Source organism: Caretta caretta, chromosome 1 (assembly GCF_965140235.1).
Source record: "Caretta caretta isolate rCarCar2 chromosome 1, rCarCar1.hap1, whole genome shotgun sequence".
In the NCBI taxonomy this organism is placed as follows: domain Eukaryota; kingdom Metazoa; phylum Chordata; order Testudines; family Cheloniidae; genus Caretta; species Caretta caretta.
Window position 1 is genome coordinate 29,356,629 of NC_134206.1, and position 23,042 is coordinate 29,379,670.

The following is a 23,042-nucleotide window of genomic DNA, read 5'->3' on the forward strand; positions in this document are numbered from 1 at the left end:
CCCAATGGCAAACCCCGCCGCTCCTGCTGTAGCCAATCAAAGCTCGGATTCACGTCCTGCGGCTGCCGTTGATTGGATCTCTTTCTCCCTCCCTCAGTGGCTGCTCCGATTGGCCTGCTCAAGGCCTGTTCTGATTTCTCATTGGCTAAGAGGACACGCGAGCATCCTGACAAAGACCATCCTCTTCCGCCGCCCGCGATATGTGCCTGAGCAAGAATACCTTATGTCAACAACAAACCTTGACGTCACTACTCCTCCTCGATTCGGTTGGTCGGATCAAGCGATTGCGAACGAGGCTACGCCCCTTCCGTCAAACCTTCGCCTTCTATTGGGCAAACTGCTTTCTTTATCATCTGATTGGATAGCTGACATGTCAATCAAATGTCGGGTTGTGACGCACAACGTTGTATTTCATAGGGGGTGGGACCTATGCTGGGCAACCCCACTCTTTCCTCCTCATTGGTCAGTTGCTATGTCGGTCAAGCAGCGCCTTGGTGGCGTAGAGGCGCCTCTGGTCCTGGAGTGGGGATGGTGGCTGTATGGGCGTCGCGGCCTTAAAGGGGCCCGCACCGCTTGTGGCCGCCCCGTGGGGACATGGCGGCGGCTGGTGACCCCCAGCACATGGTGAGACATGGCGAGGGGGTGGGGGCGCTTCTCTGTGCACCGGTATGAGCCGGGGGCGAAGAGCTCTAAGGGCTCGCCGGGGGGCCAAGCTCTTGTCAGCCTCGCCGCGGGGAGAGGGGCGCAGGATTCCCCCCAGCACGGGCCTGGCTGGGGAAGCCCCCCCCGCCCCCGATCACCTGAGAGTCCCCTCCCAGCAGGGATCCCGGTGGGAATCCCCCCGTCCCGCCCCCAGCACGGATTCTGGGAGGACTCCCCCGCGCAACCCCCTCGGCAAAGACCCCCTCTGGATCACCCCGCCTCCTCCTGAGCAAAAACACCCAAATTGCCTCCTGCTCTGTTCCTAAGCCCAGACCTGGCGGGGAACGACTGCTAGAGTCAATCCCCTCCTTCAGCACAGTTCCTGGATCCCCAGGATCGCACCCCTTCCCACTCAGGGCAGATCTTGGTGGGAATTCTCCCCACCCCCTCCTGAGCACTGACCTGGGTTGGTTGGAGGGTGGAAGAAGGTGCCCCCGAGCACCTCCATGCCTCCTGTAATGCAAATAAATAATATTCATAGCTTTTGTACATCTCTAGGTCTCCAGCTGTTTCTTACCTGCCCCTCAGCAGCTTGGAGCTGGCTAAAGAATTCTGGGAGGGTAACATCATGGTGATGCTGCATGGAAAGTAATAAACTAATGGCACATGTTTACTTACAAAGGGCTGCAAATTTCTAATAAGAAAACTCAGAATATTTTGTGTGTGTGTGTGAGCAATGCAGAAAAATTTACAAATCCCTGAGTGTAAAACCTCTCTGAGGTATTACTGTTTTTTAGTGGGAGTATCTGTATTGCACAGCACAGTCTGGTATCTGTGGCCACCAGAGAAGTAGTGGGGACCAACACAGTTTGATAAGAAGAGGTGTTTACATTACTAGAAGCTGAAGCCAAAATGACTGGTTTCAGAGTAGCAGCCGTGTTAGTCTGTATTCACAAAAAGAAAAGGAGTACTTGTGGCACGTTAGAGACTAACAAATTTATTTGAGGATAAGCTTTTGTGAGCTACAGCTCAGTAGCTCACGAAAGCTTATGTTCAAATACATTTGTTAGTCTCTAACGTGCCACAAGTACTCCTTTTCTTTTTTTGAAGCCAAAATGTAATCCAAGCAGAATAAATTACTAAAAGATATGGAACATCGAAAAAACATGTTTGCAAGAACAAGTGAAATTTTAAACTCTAAATGTCTTCAGTCTAGTGCATTTCTATGACAGGTCTTCTGATAATGCTTCAGATGTTAAAAAACTGGTCCTTTTAAAAGCGTTGCTGTTACCTCAAACTCTGGTATAGTGAAGAGGGTAAATTCCCATCTAAAGGACTTTTCTATACAAAAGAAATAGAATGTTGTAATAGGTTTTTTTTACATTGAATTTGTATTTTCCAGCACTTTCTGGTGTTTGCCAGGGTTGTTGGTTTGATGATGATTGCTCTAGGGCTCATCAGAGGCTCAATTCTGCACTACTCAAGCTTAAAATTAGGGATTTGCTTAAGAACCGGGCTAAATCAAGGCCTAAAACCCAAAAGAATCACAATCTAGGGACCAGAAAGGTATGTCTTCGCTGCAGCTGGGAGAGAGATGTAGGCAGACTTGCGCTTGCTCAGCTCAAAGTAATGTGCTAAAAATAATGATGTAGACATAGTAGCTTGGGCTCTCAAGTTTTCCTGGCCCCCTGGCTCTGAACTTGGAGGTCAGGCTGAGCTGCAATGTTTACACTGGTATTTTTATTGTGCTAGCTTGAGTCTGTCTACCCAGGCTGGGAGGTTGCAGTGTAGACTTACCTCAAATGTCCCCACGTGCATCTTTCCCAAGAAGCCTAGCTTAGGGAAGCATAGCAGGACCCTCCCTCTCCCTACTCTGACTTCCATGAGAAGGGGAGAGAAGAAAGCATGACTGTTGAGGGGAACACAATAGGACAGAACTGACGGTGCTGTACAGGGCCATAGGCTACCAGGCCAATGATCCTAGAGAACTGCCTGGACAGTGAAACTAGAATTGCCATGAGAATGTGGTTTCCCCACATGTTTCTGGTCTGCTGTCTTCACGGCTCTCAGAAGTGAAGTCTGCTCTTTTTGCTAGCAACTGCATTTGTGAGAGGAGGTGCAACTGCTGGGAGGGCGTGGCACATGTTTTCTGAGAATTTCTGGCAACGGGCCATAAACCATTAGATGAAAGCACTATTCCTACTTCCTGGGCCACAGGTTAGAATCAGCTGCCCAGGATGACTGAAGCATGGGCTATGCTTAAAAGTTAGGTTGATGTAGCTACAGTGCTCAGGGGTGTGAAAAATCCACATGCTGAGCGCCAGAGCTGTGCTGACCTAACCCCTGGAGTAGGCGCAGTTAGGCCCATGGAAGAATGCTTCTTTCGACCTAGCTGCTGTTGACTGGGGAAGTGGAGTTCCTACAGCGATGGAAAAACCACTTCTGTCCCTGGAGAGAACCTCTACGCTGTGCTGCTACAGCGGTTTGGTTACAGCACTGTAGTGCTGTTGCAGCCCCTGTACTGTCGACATGGCCTAACCCTGCTTAGCTTCCTCCGGTTAGTCCCTAGGTGGGAATTCTGAATGTTATTTCTTCTGATGGGACAGAAGTCCGAGCAACAGTCTTGGTCACAAATCAGAGAGAGGATTGAATAATAAGTGTAATCTCAAATATACTGTTAAAATGTGGGTTTTTAAAAGTGAAACCCATCCTCAGTTGGGGGTTTATCAGACCTGCTCTGTTAGAATTTTAAATGTTGGTGGAATGAAAAGTGACAATGCCAGCTCTTCATGCTTTGGAATAGCAAGTTTCTGGATTTAGAAAAGCTCACCCTCAGAGTGTTAGGCCATGTCTACGCGACAAAATTATGTTGACCTAAGTTAAATCGGCATATGGCCACTGCAGTTATTACATTGCTTGCGCGTGTGCACGCTACGCTCCTTATGCCGGCGGTGCATGTCCTCACCAGGAGTGCTTGTATTGATGCAGAGGTCAGTGTGGAGCAGCTCCCTGAAACCAGTAACAGTTGATGTAAGTAACAGTGTCTACAGAAAGAAAAGGAGGACTTGTGTCACTTTAGAGACTAACAAATTTATTTCAGCATAAGCTTTCGTGAGCTACAGCTCACTTCAATTTGTTAGTCTCTAAGGTGCCACAAGTCCTCCTTTTATTTTTGCGAATACAGACTAACACGGCTGCTACTCTGAAACCAGTGTCTACAGAGACATTGCATCGACCTAACTACATCGACCATGACTCTACGCTGCTCAGGGAGGTAGTGTTATTAAGTCAGCCTAGCGGGCCAGTGAAATCAGCGGTATTGAAATTTAATTGTAGTCACATCCAAAGGTAGGTTGACGTAAGCTGCCTTGCGTCGACTTAACCGTGTAATGTAGACCAGGCCTTAGTATGGTGCTGAGTGACTCCTCAGTGCTAATGTTTTTTCTCTTGTGAGAGCTCAGTTGAACTCACTATTAGCTGTTTATTCTTAGCCATACAGATAAATGGATTTAGCAATAAGCTATTTAGAAGCATTCTAAACTTAGTTACTTGTGCACTGCATCATAACCTCTCTGTGCTCCTTTCTGAGTAATAGGAGCATAATTACTCAAACTGTTTTTTCACGGAGTACCTAGAATAGGTGCTTAAACTGAATTGTACACAGCACTATTCAGAGCTGTGGCTAATGAAGGGATAGTAGGATAATTCTGTTCTTTATAGGTTTTTATACCATGCTGAACAATGTACTATCTGAGCACCTTCCAATAGAGCATTAACCACTACACCTCTATCATATGTTGTTTGTTCTCTCATCCTCTCCTCTGAGGGTAGGGTGACCAGACCAAGTGCGAAAAATCAGGACGGGGGTGGGGGGTAATAGCCTATATAAGAAAAAGACCCAAAAATCGGGACTGTCCCTATAAAATCGGGACATCTGTTCACTCGTTGCCCTCCAAGAGGGTGGAGTGTCTTGTTTTGGTAGAGTTGGGGTTGGTTTTTTTTAATGGGTAAATATACCTGTTGCTATGTGTTTCTATTAGAGAAAGCAAGGCCAAAGAAATGTGCCTGGCATTTGGAGTGGAAAGCAGTGAGGTTTGTTATGGTTCTTAGTTCTTGGGGGTTTTCTTTCTGCAGTCTTGGACCACCCCAGAGAAGTTTTTGTTCCCCACCTAGGTGAGCTTTACTCTTATTGCTGAGAGTTTCGTTGTCCCAGAGGAGCAACAGTTTCAATCGCAGTGTTCATCTTAGAGCTTTAAACGGACTCTGAAGTATCCTGGGCCTAAGCCAGGGAGCGCTTTGAAGAGAAGGACCGAGAACTTACACTTGATTAGAAATTCTACTGGAAGCCAGCGTAGAGATTGTGGTGCTGGTGATGTGTGATGGGCTCATGGTAGCCTGTGTTGCTGAGGAGACACACTGCAGCATTTTGTATTAGTTGACGTTTCGGAAGTGTCAAAGGTTACTTTCATGCCAAGGTATATTGCATTGCTGTATTCCAGCTGAGAGATGACAAAGGCATGAATAACTGAGGCCAGGTCTTTGTCTGCTAGGATGGGATGGAGTCTTTTAGCCAGCCGGAGATGGTAGAAAGCATTACTCGCAGCTATTGCCTTGGGAGAGCTCGCATCAGCAAGGAATCCAAGAGGACTCCTAGACTATGGACTGAAGTGACCAGTTGAGGATGTAAACCTTCAATCAAAGGATTGTACAGTGGCTGCAAACTCTTCAGAATACTTTCCACTCCCTACCGGTATCACCTCTGCTTTGCTTGGGTTGAGCTTCAGTCAGCTGTTCTTCATCCATGAGCTGATCTCATCCAAGCACTGCTGAGCCATGTTAGTGGTAGTGGTGTGGTTGTATGTGAAGGATAGGTAGAGCAATGTGTGTGTCATCTGCATGCTGCAAGCACTTGCGTTCATGTCATCTAACCAAGTCACCTAGTTGCTGCACACAGACTGGAGAGAGAATTGATCTTTGTGGAATCCTTCAAGTTGAGGGGTCTAGTGGTGAAGGTGCAAGTTTCCCATTATTACTCTTCGGGTATGTCCCTCTAGGAAGGACTCTCACCATTTTATCACATTACTCCTGCCACTTCTCTCAGGTGAAATAGTATCTCATGGTCAGTATCAAATGTTGCAGAGGAGTCCAGGAGGATGAGAATAGATGTTTGTCCTCTGTCCATTGACAGGAAGAGATCATCCATCATTGCCACACTAAGGCTGTTTTGCTTCTGTATCCTGATTATACTGGGTCTAGAATGTTGGCTTTAGTTACACGAACTTGTAGTTGACCTTTGGCTGGCTTCTCTATGAGCTTGCTCAGTTTTGACACTGGGCAATGGATGGCTAAGACTGAAGTATCCAGGGTGGGTTTCTTCAGTGTTGGTTGGACTTGCGTGTGTGTGATGGAAGAAGGGAAGATTCAGTCTCTGAATATGGTGTTAGCAAATTTTGGTCAGGAATGGTACCTGTTCACGATTCTCTTCCACAAGCCAGGAAGGGCATGGGTTGGATTTACAGGTCTTGCATCGGGACTCCTTTATGGGGTCAAGAACTTTCTTGATGAGTGAATGTATTGAACTCTGGGAAATGCAGGCGGGCGGTTGGTTGGTGGGTGCAGGCAGTGTGGATACATGCTGTTTGAGAGAGCTTTTCAAATGTGCATGATATTTTCAGCGATATGATAGTTCCACACAGTGCTTGGTGTTCAGCTCCAGTCTAGGCTGTAGGCACTCAGGATTGATGAAGTGATTTACTGACCTGGAAAACTCCTTGGGGAGGGATTTGGGAGCCTCAGTGGAGATTGATAGAAAGGGGTGATCTTGTCCTGTAATTAAGGCTACATTTTAGTCACAGGTATTTTTAGTAAAAGTCATGGACAGGTCACGGGCAGTAAACCAAAATTCACGCCCGTGACTTGTCCATGACTTTTACTATATACCCCTTACTAAAATATGGGTCAGGGGGACACAATGCTCTGGGGAGGGCAGTCTAGGGTGTCATGAGTGCTGGTGGGGGAGTGGCTCAGGACCCCTGCTGGTGCTGGGGGGAGGCGTGCGCTGGGGTGTGGCCTGGGACCCCTGCTGGTGGGGGGAGGGGTGCAGGCGGCATGCAGATCGGGACCGCTGCTAGTGCTGGAGGGGGGAGGGTTGGCATGGCTGGCAGACTCCCTACCCGGCTCTGACCGGAGTGTCCCTGCAGCTCCTAGGGGAGGGGCAGACGGGGGGGTTCCACACGCTGCTCTCGACCCAAGTGCCAGTTCTGAAGCTCCCATTGCCTGGGAACCACAGCCAATGGGAGCTGCTGGGGTGGCGCCTGCAGGCAGTGCACGGAGCCCCCTGGCCCCTCCGCCTAAGAGCTGAAGGGACATGTTAGTGGAAGCCAGGGAGCGCCCCCCACAGGTAAGTGTTGCCTCGCACCCCAACCTCCTACCCCAGCCCTGAGCCCCCTCCCACACACCCAAACTGCTGCTGGCCCAGGGGTGCCTGGCTCAGGCAACCCCTGAGCAAGCTCCAGCCACTGCAGAAGTCACAGAGGTCACGGAACCTGTGACAGACTTGCAGCCTTACCTGTAATACAGCCTCAGCATAGGCTTTGAGGGATTTATTACCTTTCTTCCTGTCTGAATCAGCCTTTGTCTTCTGCATAAGTACATGAGTTGCTGCCCCCCTCTCTTCATCTGACACAAGGTGTCAGAAAACTAAGGGTGTCTGTGTGGGTATGAGGAGGAAGGGGTCATTTGTAAGACAGCGTGTCAATGGCAGAGGCCAGTGCAGAATGATGATTATTCCACAGGTCCTTGACTCTTCATCCTATGACTAGAGTACTGCTGCCATTTAGCAGGCTTTGGAATTGGTTGCAGTTCATGAGCCTTCGTGGTCAAATCAGGATGACTGGTCTTTTTTGTTGCCCAAGTCATTGGCTTGCTGAGGCGATGGTCTGTCCAAGACCGTGTAATGTCCTCTATTTTGATATCTAGGCTGAAGATCAGGGTATGAAAATTATCTATGTGAATCTGTCCCACCCTGTATTTGTGCTATCCAGCATAAGACAATCCGATTGCTATTCCTTTTCTCTTAAAAGTTACTGTACCTAGATACTGCCTGCAGAAAGAAACTCAACTGCAAAATTCCTAGGCAGCTTTGCGTGTTAGGAATGTAAAGGAGTTGGGTGCCAGCCCATTCATGCCTGGCTCCAAACTAAAAATCTCATGAATCCTTTCCCACTCCACTTCCCTCCCTGCAGACTCTCTTCATCTCCCGCTAACCTCCTCGTGCTGCCTTTATGCAAGCTTACCACAGTTACTATCTGGAATTACTATCCTTTGCCTTTCTGCCTCCTGGGTTCTCCATTTCTTTATAATCTCATCTAACTTGTGTACATCCTGTACAAATCTAATCTAAAAAGGTGTTTGCTCCCTTTCTTATACCTCTTAATTTTTCTCCTCTTAAATTTAAGAGTATTATTTATGCTATGTCTACACTACGGACCTTACAGCTGGACTGCTGCAGCTGCACCACTGTAGGTCTGCGTAGCCGCCCTAGGCTCTCCTGCTGAGATAATTAAACCACCCCGAACAAGCAGTGGTTGCTATGGCAGCAGGAGACGCTCTCCTGCCAACATAGTGCTGTCCACACTGGTGCTTTTTTTTGGTGCACCTTATTCACTCATGGGGGTAACACCCAGGAGAGGGAACAGAAGCTGTGGTTGGTGAATATAGTCCATGAGTTAGACTGACCTTGATGGAGGTCCCTCCATTTTTATGTTCATTTTTGTACATTTCAGGTTGCATTTCCTGAAACATCACATGCAAAAGGGGTCCTTCCCATAAGAGTTCCAAAATCAGAAAAAAGATTAAAAAGAAATAATGTTACAAAAAGAATTAAGCCAATCTCATGGTTTTTTTTGTGGGAGATGGGGAGTCTGTCATGATGTTTGAGTTGAGGTTGGCCGTACTGTGATTTATTGGAGTGATGAGTGCTGTCTTACTGCTGTTGTATAAGCTTTCCTTGAACCTTTTAAAATTCAAATATCCAAGTCTGTGTAAAGCTCACTATTTTTCAGTAAATTACAGAACATCTGGAACAGTTCAGTCCTGTCTCAGTTTGTGGAGTAGCATATGAAACTGTTCCTTGGCCACATTCATAAGTAAAATGTACTTGACAGCACGATATTATTTGGACTGTGGTAAGAAATGTTTGTCTGAACTATACAATGGTTAACACTTCAAGCTGGGGGTTGTCAACATTGGTCCAAAGTGGATGGTTATGTTGACTCTTCATTGCAACATTCAAACCAAGATTAACTGAATGAACATAATTTGTAGCCAGATTGTTCTCAAGGGAAATGCAAATAAGTAAAGGGGGCAAATATTTATTTTGCTTTATGGGATTTAATGTCCAAGTGTTTAAATAGACTATCTGAAAAGAAAAATTATGCCTGTTGGTGGCTAGGTACCACTTAAGCAAATAAAGAAAACTGCAGTTGATTATATGTCCCTAGGCTTTTCCATGCAAATACGTTTTTCTGAATCCTGAAAACATGTTTATATATGCTGGGTACCAGTATGCAACCAGCCTGTCCCCTTCAGTTGTGGGGCGTAAAGGGACAAAAGTCTGAATGCCACTGGTGCTAGGGCAAGTATAGTGAAACAAGGGAATAAAACAAAATAAGTTCTTTCTTTTTCTTATTTATATCAGACCCTATTTTTGCGATGAGTTAGGGTGAAAATGAAGCTCATAGTCCCACGTTGTGGGGCAGGAAATCTGGCCTATGCAATGTAATTATATTATTAATCTCTTGCAGTGCTCCTGAAAATCAAAATGCATCTGAGCACTCAGTCAGTAATTAGGAGGAGCTGGGGAGGAGAAATGTGAACTATAGCTGGAATAATTTGCCATTTCCCCTTCACAGGCTCTTCAGAGGGCATCCGTTAGCCTCTCCCCATACTTCTGTAGTAGAACCTGAGGGCATAATAAATACCATATACATCTGATTCTCCCTGCTTGTTGCAATTAGTGACTGGAAAACGAGGGTTGCCAGTAACAACTTTGTTTCATTTTTCAGGGTACTCTACGTGGAAGTTGTAAATCTGCATCAGTCACAGATGGACTCTCTGCAGCATCATTTGTAGATTATCCGAAATACAAACCCTTCATTAATGCTGATTTGCAGCGCTCCCCTGAGAAACCAGTAATTCCCTATCCAGAAAGTAACAGCAGAGGTAATATTTTAGTCCAGCATCTATTGCCGTGGGATGTAGGTGCCATGTAACAAGCATAGAGCATGCCCACAAAGGGCCGTAATCTCATTGTCTCTCCTGCTTTTACCCAGGGGAGATGTAGTTTAATCTCTCCTCTCTTACATGTCATTTCTCTTTCCTTAGTTCCTCCTGTTTTGCCCTCCTCACTGTCCCATTATGGATCTGTCTGAGGGTCACAACTCCCAGTTTGAGAACCCCTGCCACAGCTGGAGTCCCACAGCTGAGAATCTTCTACCTCCTGTACCTGAAAGTCTGACCTTGAGCCAGTCAGGCTGCACTGAAAATAAGTGTGATTCCCTGGATGGATGGGTAGCTGGCTAATGACCTTATAAAGTAGCTTCTGATGGACATATGGTCCTTCCTCCCCAACTCCCCCAGTGATTAGGGCTTTAATTTTTGCTCAGAAGTGGGTTTGAAGGAGAGGGGAGGTGCTTGGTATAGGGGAAAAGGCAGGATACAAAAGGTAGAAGGGGAAGAATTGCCAAGGGAACGTTTAGAGGACACAGAAAAGCACTACGCATGAGGGGGGATGAAATGAAATGAGAGCAGAGTTGTATGGAGGGGTGGATTTGTGAAGAGTTTGAGCTTCCTGGGGGGAAGATGGAAGAAAGGGAAGGATTAAGCTGAACCTAAGCCATGGGATTCAAACTCTAGGTTTTATAAAGTAGCATAACGTGGTTGGAGTGGCTGTGGTAATGCACGTTGTGGTGCAGTCCGACTTGGGAAAGGCCTGGTCCTTAATGGCCAGTGTGGTAAACTCCTCGCACAGAGTGCTTCTTAAATGTAACGTGCTCTGGCACATAACCTGCTTTCTGCGCTGATAGTGCTGTTGATACATAATTAAAGGAGCAATGTGGCCGAAACATAGAAGTATTCGGTAGTGCAGGAAGAGCTCTCCTTCTAATTATTGATGAAGGTGTATTTTCATATGTTGCCTAGTGGTAAACTGAAGCCAGGGTGTGCATCTGGTAGTAATCCATTTTGGTTTTCATTGTTCAACACTGAAGACCTGTTAACTCCAGAACGTTGAGTTGGAAAATACTCTGGTAGCAAAAATGTGAGAGGTGTTTTTTTGTGTTTAAATTCAAAAACCATGCTGTGTGATCTGTACCGTAATTAAAAAACAAACAAACAAAACTCCAGTCTCTTGCTGTCGCATTGGGAACAGAGCCATGCTGTCTGTAACCCTGAATGCTTGTGAGCTCATCTGAATATTTAGCTACTTTCCACTGACTGTTTGTGTCCATATTTTTAAATGCTACAGTTTCTATAGCTGTAATGTAAAAAAAAATGTATACCCATGCACTTATCATTCATTTATATATTTATTATTATTTATTAACTAGCTACTTTAAGAGTAACTGTTTTTTGTCTGTCTACCATTCTACAATTCAGTGTTTGACGTCTTTGCTTTAGAATTTGCCCACTGTACTGTAGTAACTGTTCTTTCCCTTTTGTGATCTTATACCAAGATGTCAATATTCACCCTTGCATGTATTAATCTTTTTAATAAATGCATCTGCTTTTTCTTCAGTGTGGGTTTCAGTACAGAGGTGTCATGTTAATGTGACTTTAACCATACTAATCTTCAGATGTGGTTTCTGTATAGATGTATTCTGCTTTAATGGGACTGCACGTGGGAGTAAGGGTGTGGATCCCTTTGCAGAATTGGGGCCTGTATTAGACAATACAGTGGAGATCCATAGTACCTCAGATGGGTTTCATCTCAAAATGATGCAATTCCTTTTTTGTGGTAGTTGACTGTCTAAAGATTGTGGGATAATTGGTGGTTGAAGGAGGAATTTGAATTAAGAGAAGGGTGCAAGTGGAGTGGGGAGGGAGTTCCAAATCTAAGGGGAAAAGGGGCAAAAACAGCAATGGGAGAAGGATACAGAAGTGGTACCCTGAAGGGCAGCTTAGGAGGAAAATAGAACAAGACTGTGGAGAAGAGGATTTTTGCAGCTCTTCTCACTCATGTTAGCCTTCCTGGTTGCAGTGAGTATTCACAGTGTAAACTAATGCACCAGTTGAGTCTGTAGCCACGCTAAAATGCTAGCGAGTAATTCTTTATATGGGGGAGGGTAAACTACAGCCCATGGGCCGGATCTGGTCTGTTAGGGCTCTCAATCTGGCCCGCGGGATTGCCAGCCCCGTGGCGCAGCGGGGCTATGGCAGGCTCCCTGCCTACCCTGCCCGCGCTGCTCCCGGGGCAACATGTCCCTGCGGCTCCTGTGGCGGGGTAGAGGGCTCAGTGCGCTGCCCTTGCCTGCAGGCACTGTCCCCCACAGCTCCCATTGGCTGGGAATGGGAAACCGCGTGGCGGAGCTGCCTGCCCCATCCTACCCCAGGAGCCACTGCCAGACATAGCCACTTCCAGGAGCAGTGCGGGGCCAGGGCAGGCAGGGAGCCTGCCTTAGCCTTGCTGTGCACCACTGCCACCCCAGAGCTGCTTGAGCTAAGCACCCGCACCCTGAACTCCTCCTGCACTCAACCCCCTGCCCTGAGCCCCTGCCGCACCCCTCCTGCACCCAAACCCCTTGCCCTGAGCCCCTTCCTGCACACTGCACCCCCTCCCACAGCCCACACTCCCTGCCTCCCGCACCCCAACCCCCTCCCCAGCCCTACATTCATGGCCCTGCATACAATTTCCCCACCCCTATGTGGCCCTCGGGTCAAAAAGTTTGCCTACCCCTAGTTTATATATGCTGTTGAGCTTATAGTGGGGTATCAGTCTTGCACCTTACTATCACTTCAGGTCCAGCCGCCTTCTACCTGTATGATCGAATGAGAGATGCGGTCAGCAAATCTGTTGTTGATTATGTTAGTTTAAAGGCAATTTCTGTGGTGCGACTGAGCGCTAGTTCCACTTGTCCTGGATGTCTTCAGTGCAGGTAGAGTTGAGGGAGGGAGGGGGAATCAACCTCACCCAGGAAAGATAGCCAGTGACTCTTGTGATATTGTCAAGGGCCAAAATCAGCTTGTGGGTAAAGGGGCCTGGTAGTAGGGGCTGTGCTGTAGAAGTTTCTCCCAAACCTCTAACTGGTTTCAAAACTGGATCGTCTGAAGCAAGTTTGTTCAGGCCAATGCAGTCTGGTTTACCAAGTGCCTCAAGCTCTTTGAAACTATTCAGCTGAGACTGTTTTAAAATTAGTTAGGACCTTGGGGAAATTTCCCCTGTATTGACCAGACTTAAGGGATATGGGTGTTGCATGGGCCTTGGTATGTGGAGGGAGTGTGGGAAGGTGGCAAGAGGAGGGCGTGGTTGGCATTTGTTAATATATTAACACATTTTAAAAGAAATCCTTTAATACTCAGTTAGCTGTCCCTTACTGGCATGTAATGAGGATGTCTAATTCAATTATAGCAATATTTTCTGCTCTGAAGAATCTTCAGGAGAAGATTCGCCGACTAGAACTGGAACGGATTCAGGCAGAGGAGAATGTGAAACACCTGAGTAAAGAAACATCTGACTATAAGAAAGTGCTAAATGAGCAAATACAACAGAGGCAGCACTCCAAGACGGAGGTGTCCAAGCAAAATCAAGGTTGGTTCGTAGGTAGCCTTTGCATGGTCAGGGTACTAACCATACAAACTCCACCCAAGGTAGCTGATGGGTTTAGTGTGTTGTGTGGGAACATTCTGCCAGGAATGAACTGTTTGTGTATTGCGCCCACAGAGACTTAGGGCTTGTCTACACTTAAAATGCTATAGTGGCACAGTTGCGCCTTCACCGTTGTGGCATTTCAGCACGGACACTACCTACCCTGACAGGAGGGGTTCTCCCATCAGCATAGGTAATCCACTTCAACCTAGCTACCACTTCTAGGGGATGGAAGAATTCTTCCGGTGACCTAGTGCTGTGTACTCAGGGACTTAGGTAGGCTTAACAGCATTGCTCGGGGTGTGTGGATTTTTCACACCCCAACTGATGTAGTTAAACCAATTTTAATTTCTAGTGTAGGCCAAGCTTTAGGGCTTGTCTACACAAGGAAATTGACTGGAACAGCTATTGCAGAATAAACTATTCTGGAATAGCTCCCTGTGTGGACACTCTGATTCTAGAATAAGAGTGTCCATGTGGGGAGTTATTCCAGAATAGCTATTGCACTTTAAATTTATACCCTACATTATTCTGGAGTAATTTATTCATGGGCTATGTCTACACTACCGCCATAAGTCTACCTACACCACGCAACTCCAGCTACGGTATTCACGTAGCTGGAGTCTATGTACCTTAGGTCGAGTTACCACGGGGTCTATACTGCAAGTGGTCGACATGAGAAACTCTCCCGTCACCTTGCCTTACTCTTCTTGTCGGGGGTAGAGTATAGGGGTTGACTGGAGAGCGATCTGCTGTCTCTTTGGCAGGTCTTCACTAGACCTGCTAAATCAACTGCTGGTGACTCGATCTCAGAGTGTCGATCCTGACTGTAGTGTAGACCTAGCGATATACACACTCCCTTAGTACATTAGGCCTTGTCTACACTGGGAAAAGGTTACCAACATTTTTCTGCATTATTAGAGCTCCGCAAGGGCTGTCAATGGTGGAACATTTTGATCTTGTTATGAGTGTAGCCTAAATTCAGCAGGATTGGAGTGCGGAGTTGAGTGTTCACTAATGTCCTTGGAGATGAAGAGGTGAAGTCACTCCCTGAAAAACAAATGGAATAATTCCGTTGTGCTCAAATGAAGCTAGTGGTCTGTGATACATACGTAACGGTTCCTGTTATCGTATCTTGTATCTTATTTGTCATTGAGCAGGATTTGCAGGATTCTGATTACTTGCCTAGTTGTAGAGACTGTACATTGTGAGTGCGAGACCATTTACAGACATTCCAGCAATTAGCACCAGGATTTTTCAGATGAAGTGGCCAGACTGATTTCCTCAGAGTAGGAAAAAGAGGTGTTGGTTGTGCCATTAAACTAGAGAACTGTTTTGAAGATGGGTGTGTGTTTTTGTTTTTGTTTTGTTTTTTTTAAATCCCAGCTTACTTTTCCTGTTCAGCTATGGAGGAAGGAGTGATGTCCTAGTTCATATGAAAGCTTCCTACAGGTTTTACTCTATTGTAGAGCCCTATGTGAGACTCTCTTTTAATCCCAGTCCCATATTGCTCTGCAATACCCACTCTCTCTCCCATCCGCTCTCGTATTGTTTCTTACATTTCTATCCCCCTCCCATCTGCAAAAACCTTAAATCCTGTATGAGAGTCAGATTTCCCTCATGCTACAAAAAAAGTCCAGTTAAAATAAATATATTATTAAAAAAAATATGGAATTCAGATACAAGTTTTACCACTCCAAGAATAAAACAAATCTTGCTTAAGCCAAGTAAAAATATACTTTAACTGTTATAATAGACATCAAATCTTCTCTCTCAAATTTAAGCATTAAAAGTTTTGTTTGTTTTTTAAAGTATTTGCTTGCAAATTACCATAGTCTAGTGTGTTTTTGTTTTTTGTTTGTTTTTGTTTTTTGGCTACCCAATCTTGCCCATAACAAAATATGTTTTACCCACTCCCGTTATTATGGCAGCGGGTCCTGTGGGGGACACAGAATCCTAGTGCCACTGCAGGGCTTTGTTCTACTGGATGACTGGTGTCATAGAAGGACTTTTATACTGTGAGCTCTTTTGGGGCAGAGACTTTTCCTTTGTTTTAGAGCAGCGCTTGGCACATTGGGGATGATGCCGGAAGCGAATTAACTGACTGATTTCACATTTCCACTTTCTCTGATATCTTAGAACTATCTTCTCAGCTGGCAGCTGCTGAATCTCGTTGCAGACTTTTAGAGAAGCAGTTGGAATATATGAGGAATATGATAAAGCATGCAGAAAATGAAAAGACAAGTGTCTTGGAAAAACAGGTAAATTTACCTGCTAGTTGTACTAGAGAAGTTAATGAATTAAGGTATGATGTTGAGTAATCATTGTAATTCTGGCACCTTTAAATGTGATTATGCTGCTTTAACTATCTTTAATCTAAATAAATTAACAATAAAATTCTCTGCTCATATCTGCCAGTCATATTGCAACTGATATTTTGCTTTCTCCTTATGAACACCTCTCTTATTGAAGACAGTAGATGTGCTCTCACAGCATAATACTGAACCAATAAATCTTGAGCCTTCGTTCCCTCCAATGACAGATCCATACCTCTGGGGCAGTGCTTGGCCCTACCTGCAACCTCCCAGCCCCAACTCCTTATCTATAAATAATAATTTCCCGCTTGCAGATGTTTACATCCTTAAAACATTTGCAGAGACTTATCCTAGTTTCCTCATTGCATTATGTGATGCATCTGCATGTTCTCAGACTCAAGGTTTGGATGATTGTGGTGGTGCATTTCTAAGTTTTTTGCTTTTTCCTTTTCTCTTTGTAGGTCACTTTAGAGAGAGACCGACTTCTAGATCAATCTCATGTTCAATCTAAATTGGAAAAGCTGGATTTGCTGGAACAAGAATACACCAAACTAACTGTAATGCAGTCTCTAGCAGAGGTCTGTCTTTCCTCCTGCATACCAGATCAGATTTGTCTTGGTCATGAGTATTGAGCATGTATTGGTCCTCCGCCAAAAGATCACTAATAGAGCTGAATGTGTGTCCTGCAGGAAATTCTGATATTTTAAACGCTTTTAATGCAAATCAGGTTGTAAAGTTGATTTTTTTTTTTTTTTTTTTTGGTATGGAACAAATTCTGAAAATTGTTTCAACATTTTCAATTGAAATGAAACATTTAAACCCTCCCAAAATTGAGAGGTTTCATTTTGATTTGTTTAAAAGACCCCAAGCTCTTCATTTATAGTCATTTCAACATTAAACTGCATTTTCTTACTAGGGCATGTTGCTTTATAGGAGTTGTAGTTTGGGAACCCATTCGCTCACTGACCAGACTGATGCACCACTAGGGTTACCGCCTGGCTGGTATTTGACTGGCCTGGCCATTTTTTTTTATGGATTTGCCAGAAAAATAATTTAATATGCCAGGCTTTTTTTACGGTGTGTCTAAAGATTTGCATTATTGTCACAGTGCACTGGGATATCTAATGTTAAAAGTTTGTGTTACTTAAAGATGCTGCAGTGTCTGCCCACCAGCACACCACATGCATGTATGAGAGGGTTTGAGTCACGTGAGAGTGAGGAGACATGTGATGTTACCAATCTTATCTATATGTGTTCTCTCTCTCAATACTATAAATGGCTCGGGGGGGGGGGGGGGAAGGAGGGGGGGAATGTTGCGAAGTTGCCTTGTGGTTGGAGTTTGGGGTTGCAGAGGGATGGCCTTGTTGGGGACCCATCATTTCAAAGGTGGTAACCCTCTGTACCACACGCAGCATTATCAGAGGCAAATCTTCATTGCATCATGGAAGATGTAGTCCAGCCAGGGAGCTTGGCTCATAGGAGAGAATGGGGGCTTGAACTACAGTGCCCAGAAGGCAACACATTGATAGGGAAACAGTTTATTTTATGGAACTATTTGAAACTAAACATTTTGGGTTCAACACAACACAATATTCTGATTCAGGTCCAAGTGACCCAAAAATGAAATATTTGTTTTCTTGATGAACTTAGATATTTTGAGGCAACATCTAGTTTTTGTTTCTGTTTTTTTTTTTTTTCCCTGTGGAAAATCTGAGCCAGGAAGTTCCGATCAACTCTAGTGACTAAGGCCTTGTCTAGACTACAGAGCCTTTGCTGGTATAGCAGTGCTGGCATAGCCCCTGCTGGAGATACTGTGTAAGACTGGAGTTCGTCTGCGGGCAGCACTACACTACCTCCCATAAAAACACTAGCCAAGTTGACAGAGGCACTCTTCTATAGCATAGTTGTGTTTGTAACAGGGCTTTGCCAGCGTAACTATCTCAGCTAGGGAGTGTGAAACTTCATTGACTTTAATGCATAAAACAGGCTCTTAGTTTTCCAGTGACTTTGCAAGACACTAAAAATCAGACTGAATAGAGAAACTGGATGTGTGGTTTATTACAACAATCTCTAATCCATTAACAAACTCCTCCCCCCACCACAACCCCCCTTCTCTCCCATTTCTTTCCCCCTATGTCTGGTGGGGTGCCAAACAACCTGTCCCACCTTGTCTTTAGCTGTGACAGTGGGAGTACCTTTCCCAGACCTGAAGAAGAGCTCTGTGTAAGCTCGAAAGCTTGTGTCTCTCACTAACAAAAGTTGGTCCAATAAAAGATATTACCTCGCACACCTTTTATTCTCTAGTGTCCTGGGACCAACACAGCTACAACAATACTGCATAGACTTAGTAATGCACATAACTCTGTTGGGGCAAAATGTAATATTTAAAAAAAAACTAACAAATATGCTTCCATTTATATACGTATCAATTGGAATACGTTTTTGTTTTTTTTCTGATGACAGTTTGATTTTGGATTATATTAGGGTGCAGTGTTTAATCTTTGTGAAGGTTAGGTCATGTTCTAGAGCAGGGTGGGCAAACTTTTTGGCCCAAGGGCCACATCGGGGTTGTGAAACTGTATGGAGGGACGGGTAGGGAAGGCTGTGCCTCCCCAAACAGCCTGGCCCCTCCCACTTTCCACCCCCTGACTGCCCCCTCAGAATCCCCAACCCATCCAACCCCCCCTGCTCTCTGTCCCCTGACTGCCCTGACCCCTATCCACACCCCCACTTCTAACCACCCCCCAGGACTCCCAGGCCTATCCAATCCCCCCTGTTCCCAGTCCCCTGGTTTTTTACTTAGAAATATCAGGAATGTGAAGTCTGGTCTTTTCTGGCTTTGCTAGAAAACCACTTGGATGTCTCTTATGGATTTTTGACTTCTGTCGTTAAAGGATGTTCAAAGACCTCCATTGTCACAAATGTTTGAGGCATTTTCATTACAGATGTTGAATCATAGAATCATAGAATATCGGGGTTGGAAGGGACCCGAGAAGGTCATCTAGTCCAACCCCCTGCTCGAAGCAGGACCAATTCCCAGTTAAATCATCCCAGCCAGGGCTTTGTCAAGCCTGACCTTAAAAACCTCTAAGGAAGGAGATTCTACCACCTCCCTAGGTAACACATTCCAGTGTTTCACCACCCTCTTAGTGAAAAAGTTTTTCCTAATATCCAATCTAAACCTCCCCCACTGCAACTTGAGACCATTACTCCTCGTTCTGTCATCTGATACCATTGAGAACAGTCTAGAGCCATCCTCTTTGGAACCCCCTTTCAGGTAGTTGAAAGCAGCTATCAAATCCCCCCTCATTCTTCTCTTCTGCAGGCTAAACAATCCCAGCTCCCTCAGCCTCTCCTCATAACTCATGTGTTCCAGACCCCTAATCATTTTTGTTGCCCTTCGCTGGACTCTCTCCAATTTATCCACATCCTTCTTGAAGTGTGGGGCCCAAAACTGGACACAGTACTCCAGATGAGGCCTCACCAATGTCGAATAGAGGGGGACGATCACGTCCCTCGATCTGCTCGCTATGCCCCTACTTATACATCGCAAAATGCCATTGGCCTTCTTGGCAACAAGGGCACACTGCTGACTCATATCCAGCTTCTCGTCCACTGTCACCCCTAGGTCCTTTTCCGCAGAACTGCTGCCTAGCCATTCGGTCCCTAGTCTGTAGCTGTGCATTGGGTTCTTCCGTCCTAAGTGCAGGACCCTGCACTTATCCTTATTGAACCTCATCAGATTTCTTTTGGCCCAATCCTCCAATTTGTCTAGGTCCTTCTGTATCCTATCCCTCCCCTCCAGCGTATCTACCACTCCTCCCAGTTTAGTATCATCTGCAAATTTGCTGAGAGTGCAATCCACACCATCCTCCAGATCATTTATGAAGATATTGAACAAAACCGGCCCCAGGACCGACCCTTGGGGCACTCCACTTGATACCGGCTGCCAACTAGACATGGAGCCATTGATAACTACCCGTTGAGCCCGACAATCTAGCCAGCTTTCTACCCACCTTGTAGTGCATTCATCCAGCCCATACTTCCTTAACTTGCTGACAAGAATACTGTGGGAGACCGTGTCAAAAGCTTTGCTAAAGTCAAGAAACAATACATCCACTGCTTTCCCTTCATCCACAGAACCAGTAATCTCATCATAGAAGGCGATTAGATTAGTCAGGCATGACCTTCCCTTGGTGAATCCATGCTGGCTGTTCCTGATCACTTTCCTCTCATGCAAGTGCTTCAGGATTGATTCTTTGAGGACCTGCTCCATGATTTTTCCAGGGACTGAGGTGAGGCTGACTGGCCTGTAGTTCCCAGGATCCTCCTTCTTCCCTTTTTTAAAGATTGGCACTACATTAGCCTTTTTCCAGTCATCCGGGACTTCCCCGGTTCGCCACGAGTTTTCAAAGATAATGGCCAATGGCTCTGCAATCACAGCCGCCAATTCCTTCAGCACTCTCGGATGCAACTCATCCGGCCCCATGGACTTGTGCCCAAAATATGTTTGTCTTCATTCTAACTTGTACAGTATCTGACATAAAAAAATTGTTAGTTCTTTAGCTTCTCTTTGGCCTGAGACACTGGACAATACTTAAATTTTAATGTAAAAAACCATGTTAAATCATTTTTAGGCCTTTTATGTATTTTTAAAGGAGGGCAGTCACCTCATTTTTTCCTCTTTGTAGGTTATACCCTTCACTAACTTGCTCTAGACTTTCAGGCATTGTAATTAATGTCTTATTGAAATAAACATGGGAAAACCCAGTGTGTTCACCTTTAAATATTCAGGCCTGCTTGTACTTGTTAAAGACAGATGAGACTCATCAACAGTTATTCTGAATGTGAAGGGAATGTTCAGTCTAAAACAATGCACTGAACTATTAGTTTTAATTTTGTTCAAGTTTCTGTTTTAAGACTTCAGAAAAAAGGAACCAGGCATTCCATCAGTAACAACATTTTTCTTACTGAATTTCAATTAGAAAAAAATGAGAGAACTGGAACAGAAGCTCAAAGAGGAAGAACATGCAAGGAAGCTTGTGCAGGACAAGGCAGCTGAGGTAACCAGCATGTAATCTTTCCTGCTGTTTTATTGTGTGTTGCAAGTAGCTCGCTCTCTTATTAAACTTTCATTTAAGCTCACTGATAGGGTCTCTAATGTGCAATGTAATGAAGAGCTTGTTGCAGTCTGGCTGGTGATGGAATCCAAGAACACCAAAGGCACCAGTTTCTCTTCTCGCCTGTTCTTTTGCATGAAATGGTGGAAAACTTTCTTTCTGGCAGAGCTAGGAATTGGGGAAGGGTGAAATTTTGTGACTTCCCCAGTCCTGTCAAAAAGAGGGTGTCTGGTAAATTATAGTTTACTATAAAAACACGAACTTAAAGTCTGGTGTTTCCTTCAGATAATCTCCAGATGGTATCCTCATCATCCTATTACCAGATCTGGCCAGTGCACCCAGTTAACTGGATGGCTTTCAACTCCAGCTAAATAAAACTCAGTGGACTGGGTGGAGCTTTTCTTCATTCAAAGCTTCCAAATGGTCTATTGTCCCATTCCTTTCCAAGGCTTCCTCGCATGCTTTTACATGCTTCTTCCTCAAGCCCTTTTTTCCCCTAGGAAAGATCAGGACTGCTGCTCTTCCTGAGTCTCCACATTGGCAGACATTTGAAACACATCCTACCCTCTCCTATCCAGACTGAGGAAGACAGGCTTTTTATACCAAGCGTGCTTTAACAGCCTGCCGTTCCCAAGATTACCGAATTATAAGTCCCAAAGAAAGCACTTTTGTGTTTAGTAGATACCACATCACAGGACTCAGCTGAGTTAGCTTTGTTTGGTTCTGCTCTGAAAAGTTTAATAGAAAATGATTGACTCCCTAAGGGTGACTGTATAAATAGCATGGTGGAGGTTCCATGTTTGTGTCAAAATCCATATGGCATTTGCTCAGTGTCCAAGTAAGAGTTGTGTTTTTTCAACTGCTAACCCTACAGACTCAACCTGGACTCAGCGTAAAGCTGAATTCTTTCCTTTTCACGCATCCTTGGGGGCCATAATAAGCATCAGTTACATGGATACAGCTGTATTTGAAGGCTATTATAGTTGGATGGTTATAACTAAAGGCAGAATTTGGCCTGCATCTTATTAGTGGGACTCGTTAATGGTGACGGGGGGGAGGGGAATCCAGGGCTACCATTCAGCAGTTTAGGGAGATGTTGGCACAGTTAACAGGGAATCCCACCATTCAAAATCTTTTCAGAACACAACTATGCTTTAAGTAGATCAAGGAAAAAAATTGAGTCAACACTTTACAATAACTATCAATGTGTAGAGGACAAAAGGATACCATCAAACCAGGAGTGCCTACAAGAGACATAAACCTCTCGGGCCAATGACCTTTTTAGCTTCGGTGCCATGTACATCATTAGCACACAGAGGATTATTTATTATAGTGCCACAGAAGCAGGAAGGTAACACTGAATGCCAGCACTGATGCTTGTGGAGAGATTGAGGGGTTCTCACACAAATCCTGCATGTTCACTTGTGAGATGGGAGTGGGTGGCTGGAAATAATGATTTCTAAAGTCACGTCTTAGAGCTTTCGAGGAAAAGAATTAAACTTTTTTACATGGATCCATTTGCATAGTGATAACTCTAAACCTCAACTCTTTCAGTAAAATGTGGAAGGTATTCAACACAAATCAACCAGAGTGGAAGGAACTGGGATGTCCTCAGACATGGCATCATTTACTGAATAGGCAGGGCCAATATTTTGATAGTCAGCAGTGATGTAAAGGAAGTGCATAACTGTACTGTTTCACACTTGCCTGCAGGGAAGTGGCTTGTGGCTCATTCAGTCTCTCATTACGACTGGTAATTCTTCTTTGAGCCAGAATCCATGGTGGTAGTTTAGATCAGAGGTTCTGAAACTGATCTGTGAGCTTGATGTTCCATCCATGCACTTTTCAATAACTTTTTAAGGGGGTATATGAACCAATAAAGTTTTGGAACCACTGGCTAGATGTACTTAGTGTCACTACTGTTGTTGAACATTGCAGTAATACCTAGAGACCTCAACCACATGGGCGTACTGTTCTAGGCATGTACAAGACCTACAGTAAAGGACAGACCCTGCCGCAAAGAGCTTACTGACTAAATTGTTCCTTGGCTGGCCAGTCCCAGACTTCAGGGTTTGGTTGTTTTAGGTTTTTTTTACACTTTCC

At 45.0% G+C, this 23,042-nt stretch overlaps 1 protein-coding gene across 4 annotated transcripts in view; it reads left to right on the forward strand.

Annotated features, from left to right (window-relative positions):
• Positions 1–465: 465 nt before the first annotated feature.
• CEP57 (centrosomal protein 57) overlaps positions 466–23,042 on the forward strand; it is a 28,110-nt gene continuing 5,533 nt past the window's right edge. For 2 of the 4 annotated variants that reach the window (XM_048843866.2, XM_048843884.2), the window contains exons 1-6: positions 467–624; positions 9,708–9,864; positions 13,268–13,447; positions 15,644–15,765; positions 16,281–16,397; positions 20,805–20,882. In XM_048843866.2, the coding sequence (XP_048699823.1) occupies positions 595–624; positions 9,708–9,864; positions 13,268–13,447; positions 15,644–15,765; positions 16,281–16,397; positions 20,805–20,882 (684 nt within the window). In that variant the 5' untranslated portion in view covers positions 467–594. Of the gene's footprint in view, positions 625–9,707; positions 9,865–13,267; positions 13,448–15,643; positions 15,766–16,280; positions 16,398–20,804; positions 20,883–23,042 lie in introns of all 4 variants that reach the window. The other 2 variants (XM_048843892.2, XM_048843875.2) reach the window with 2 other exon arrangements.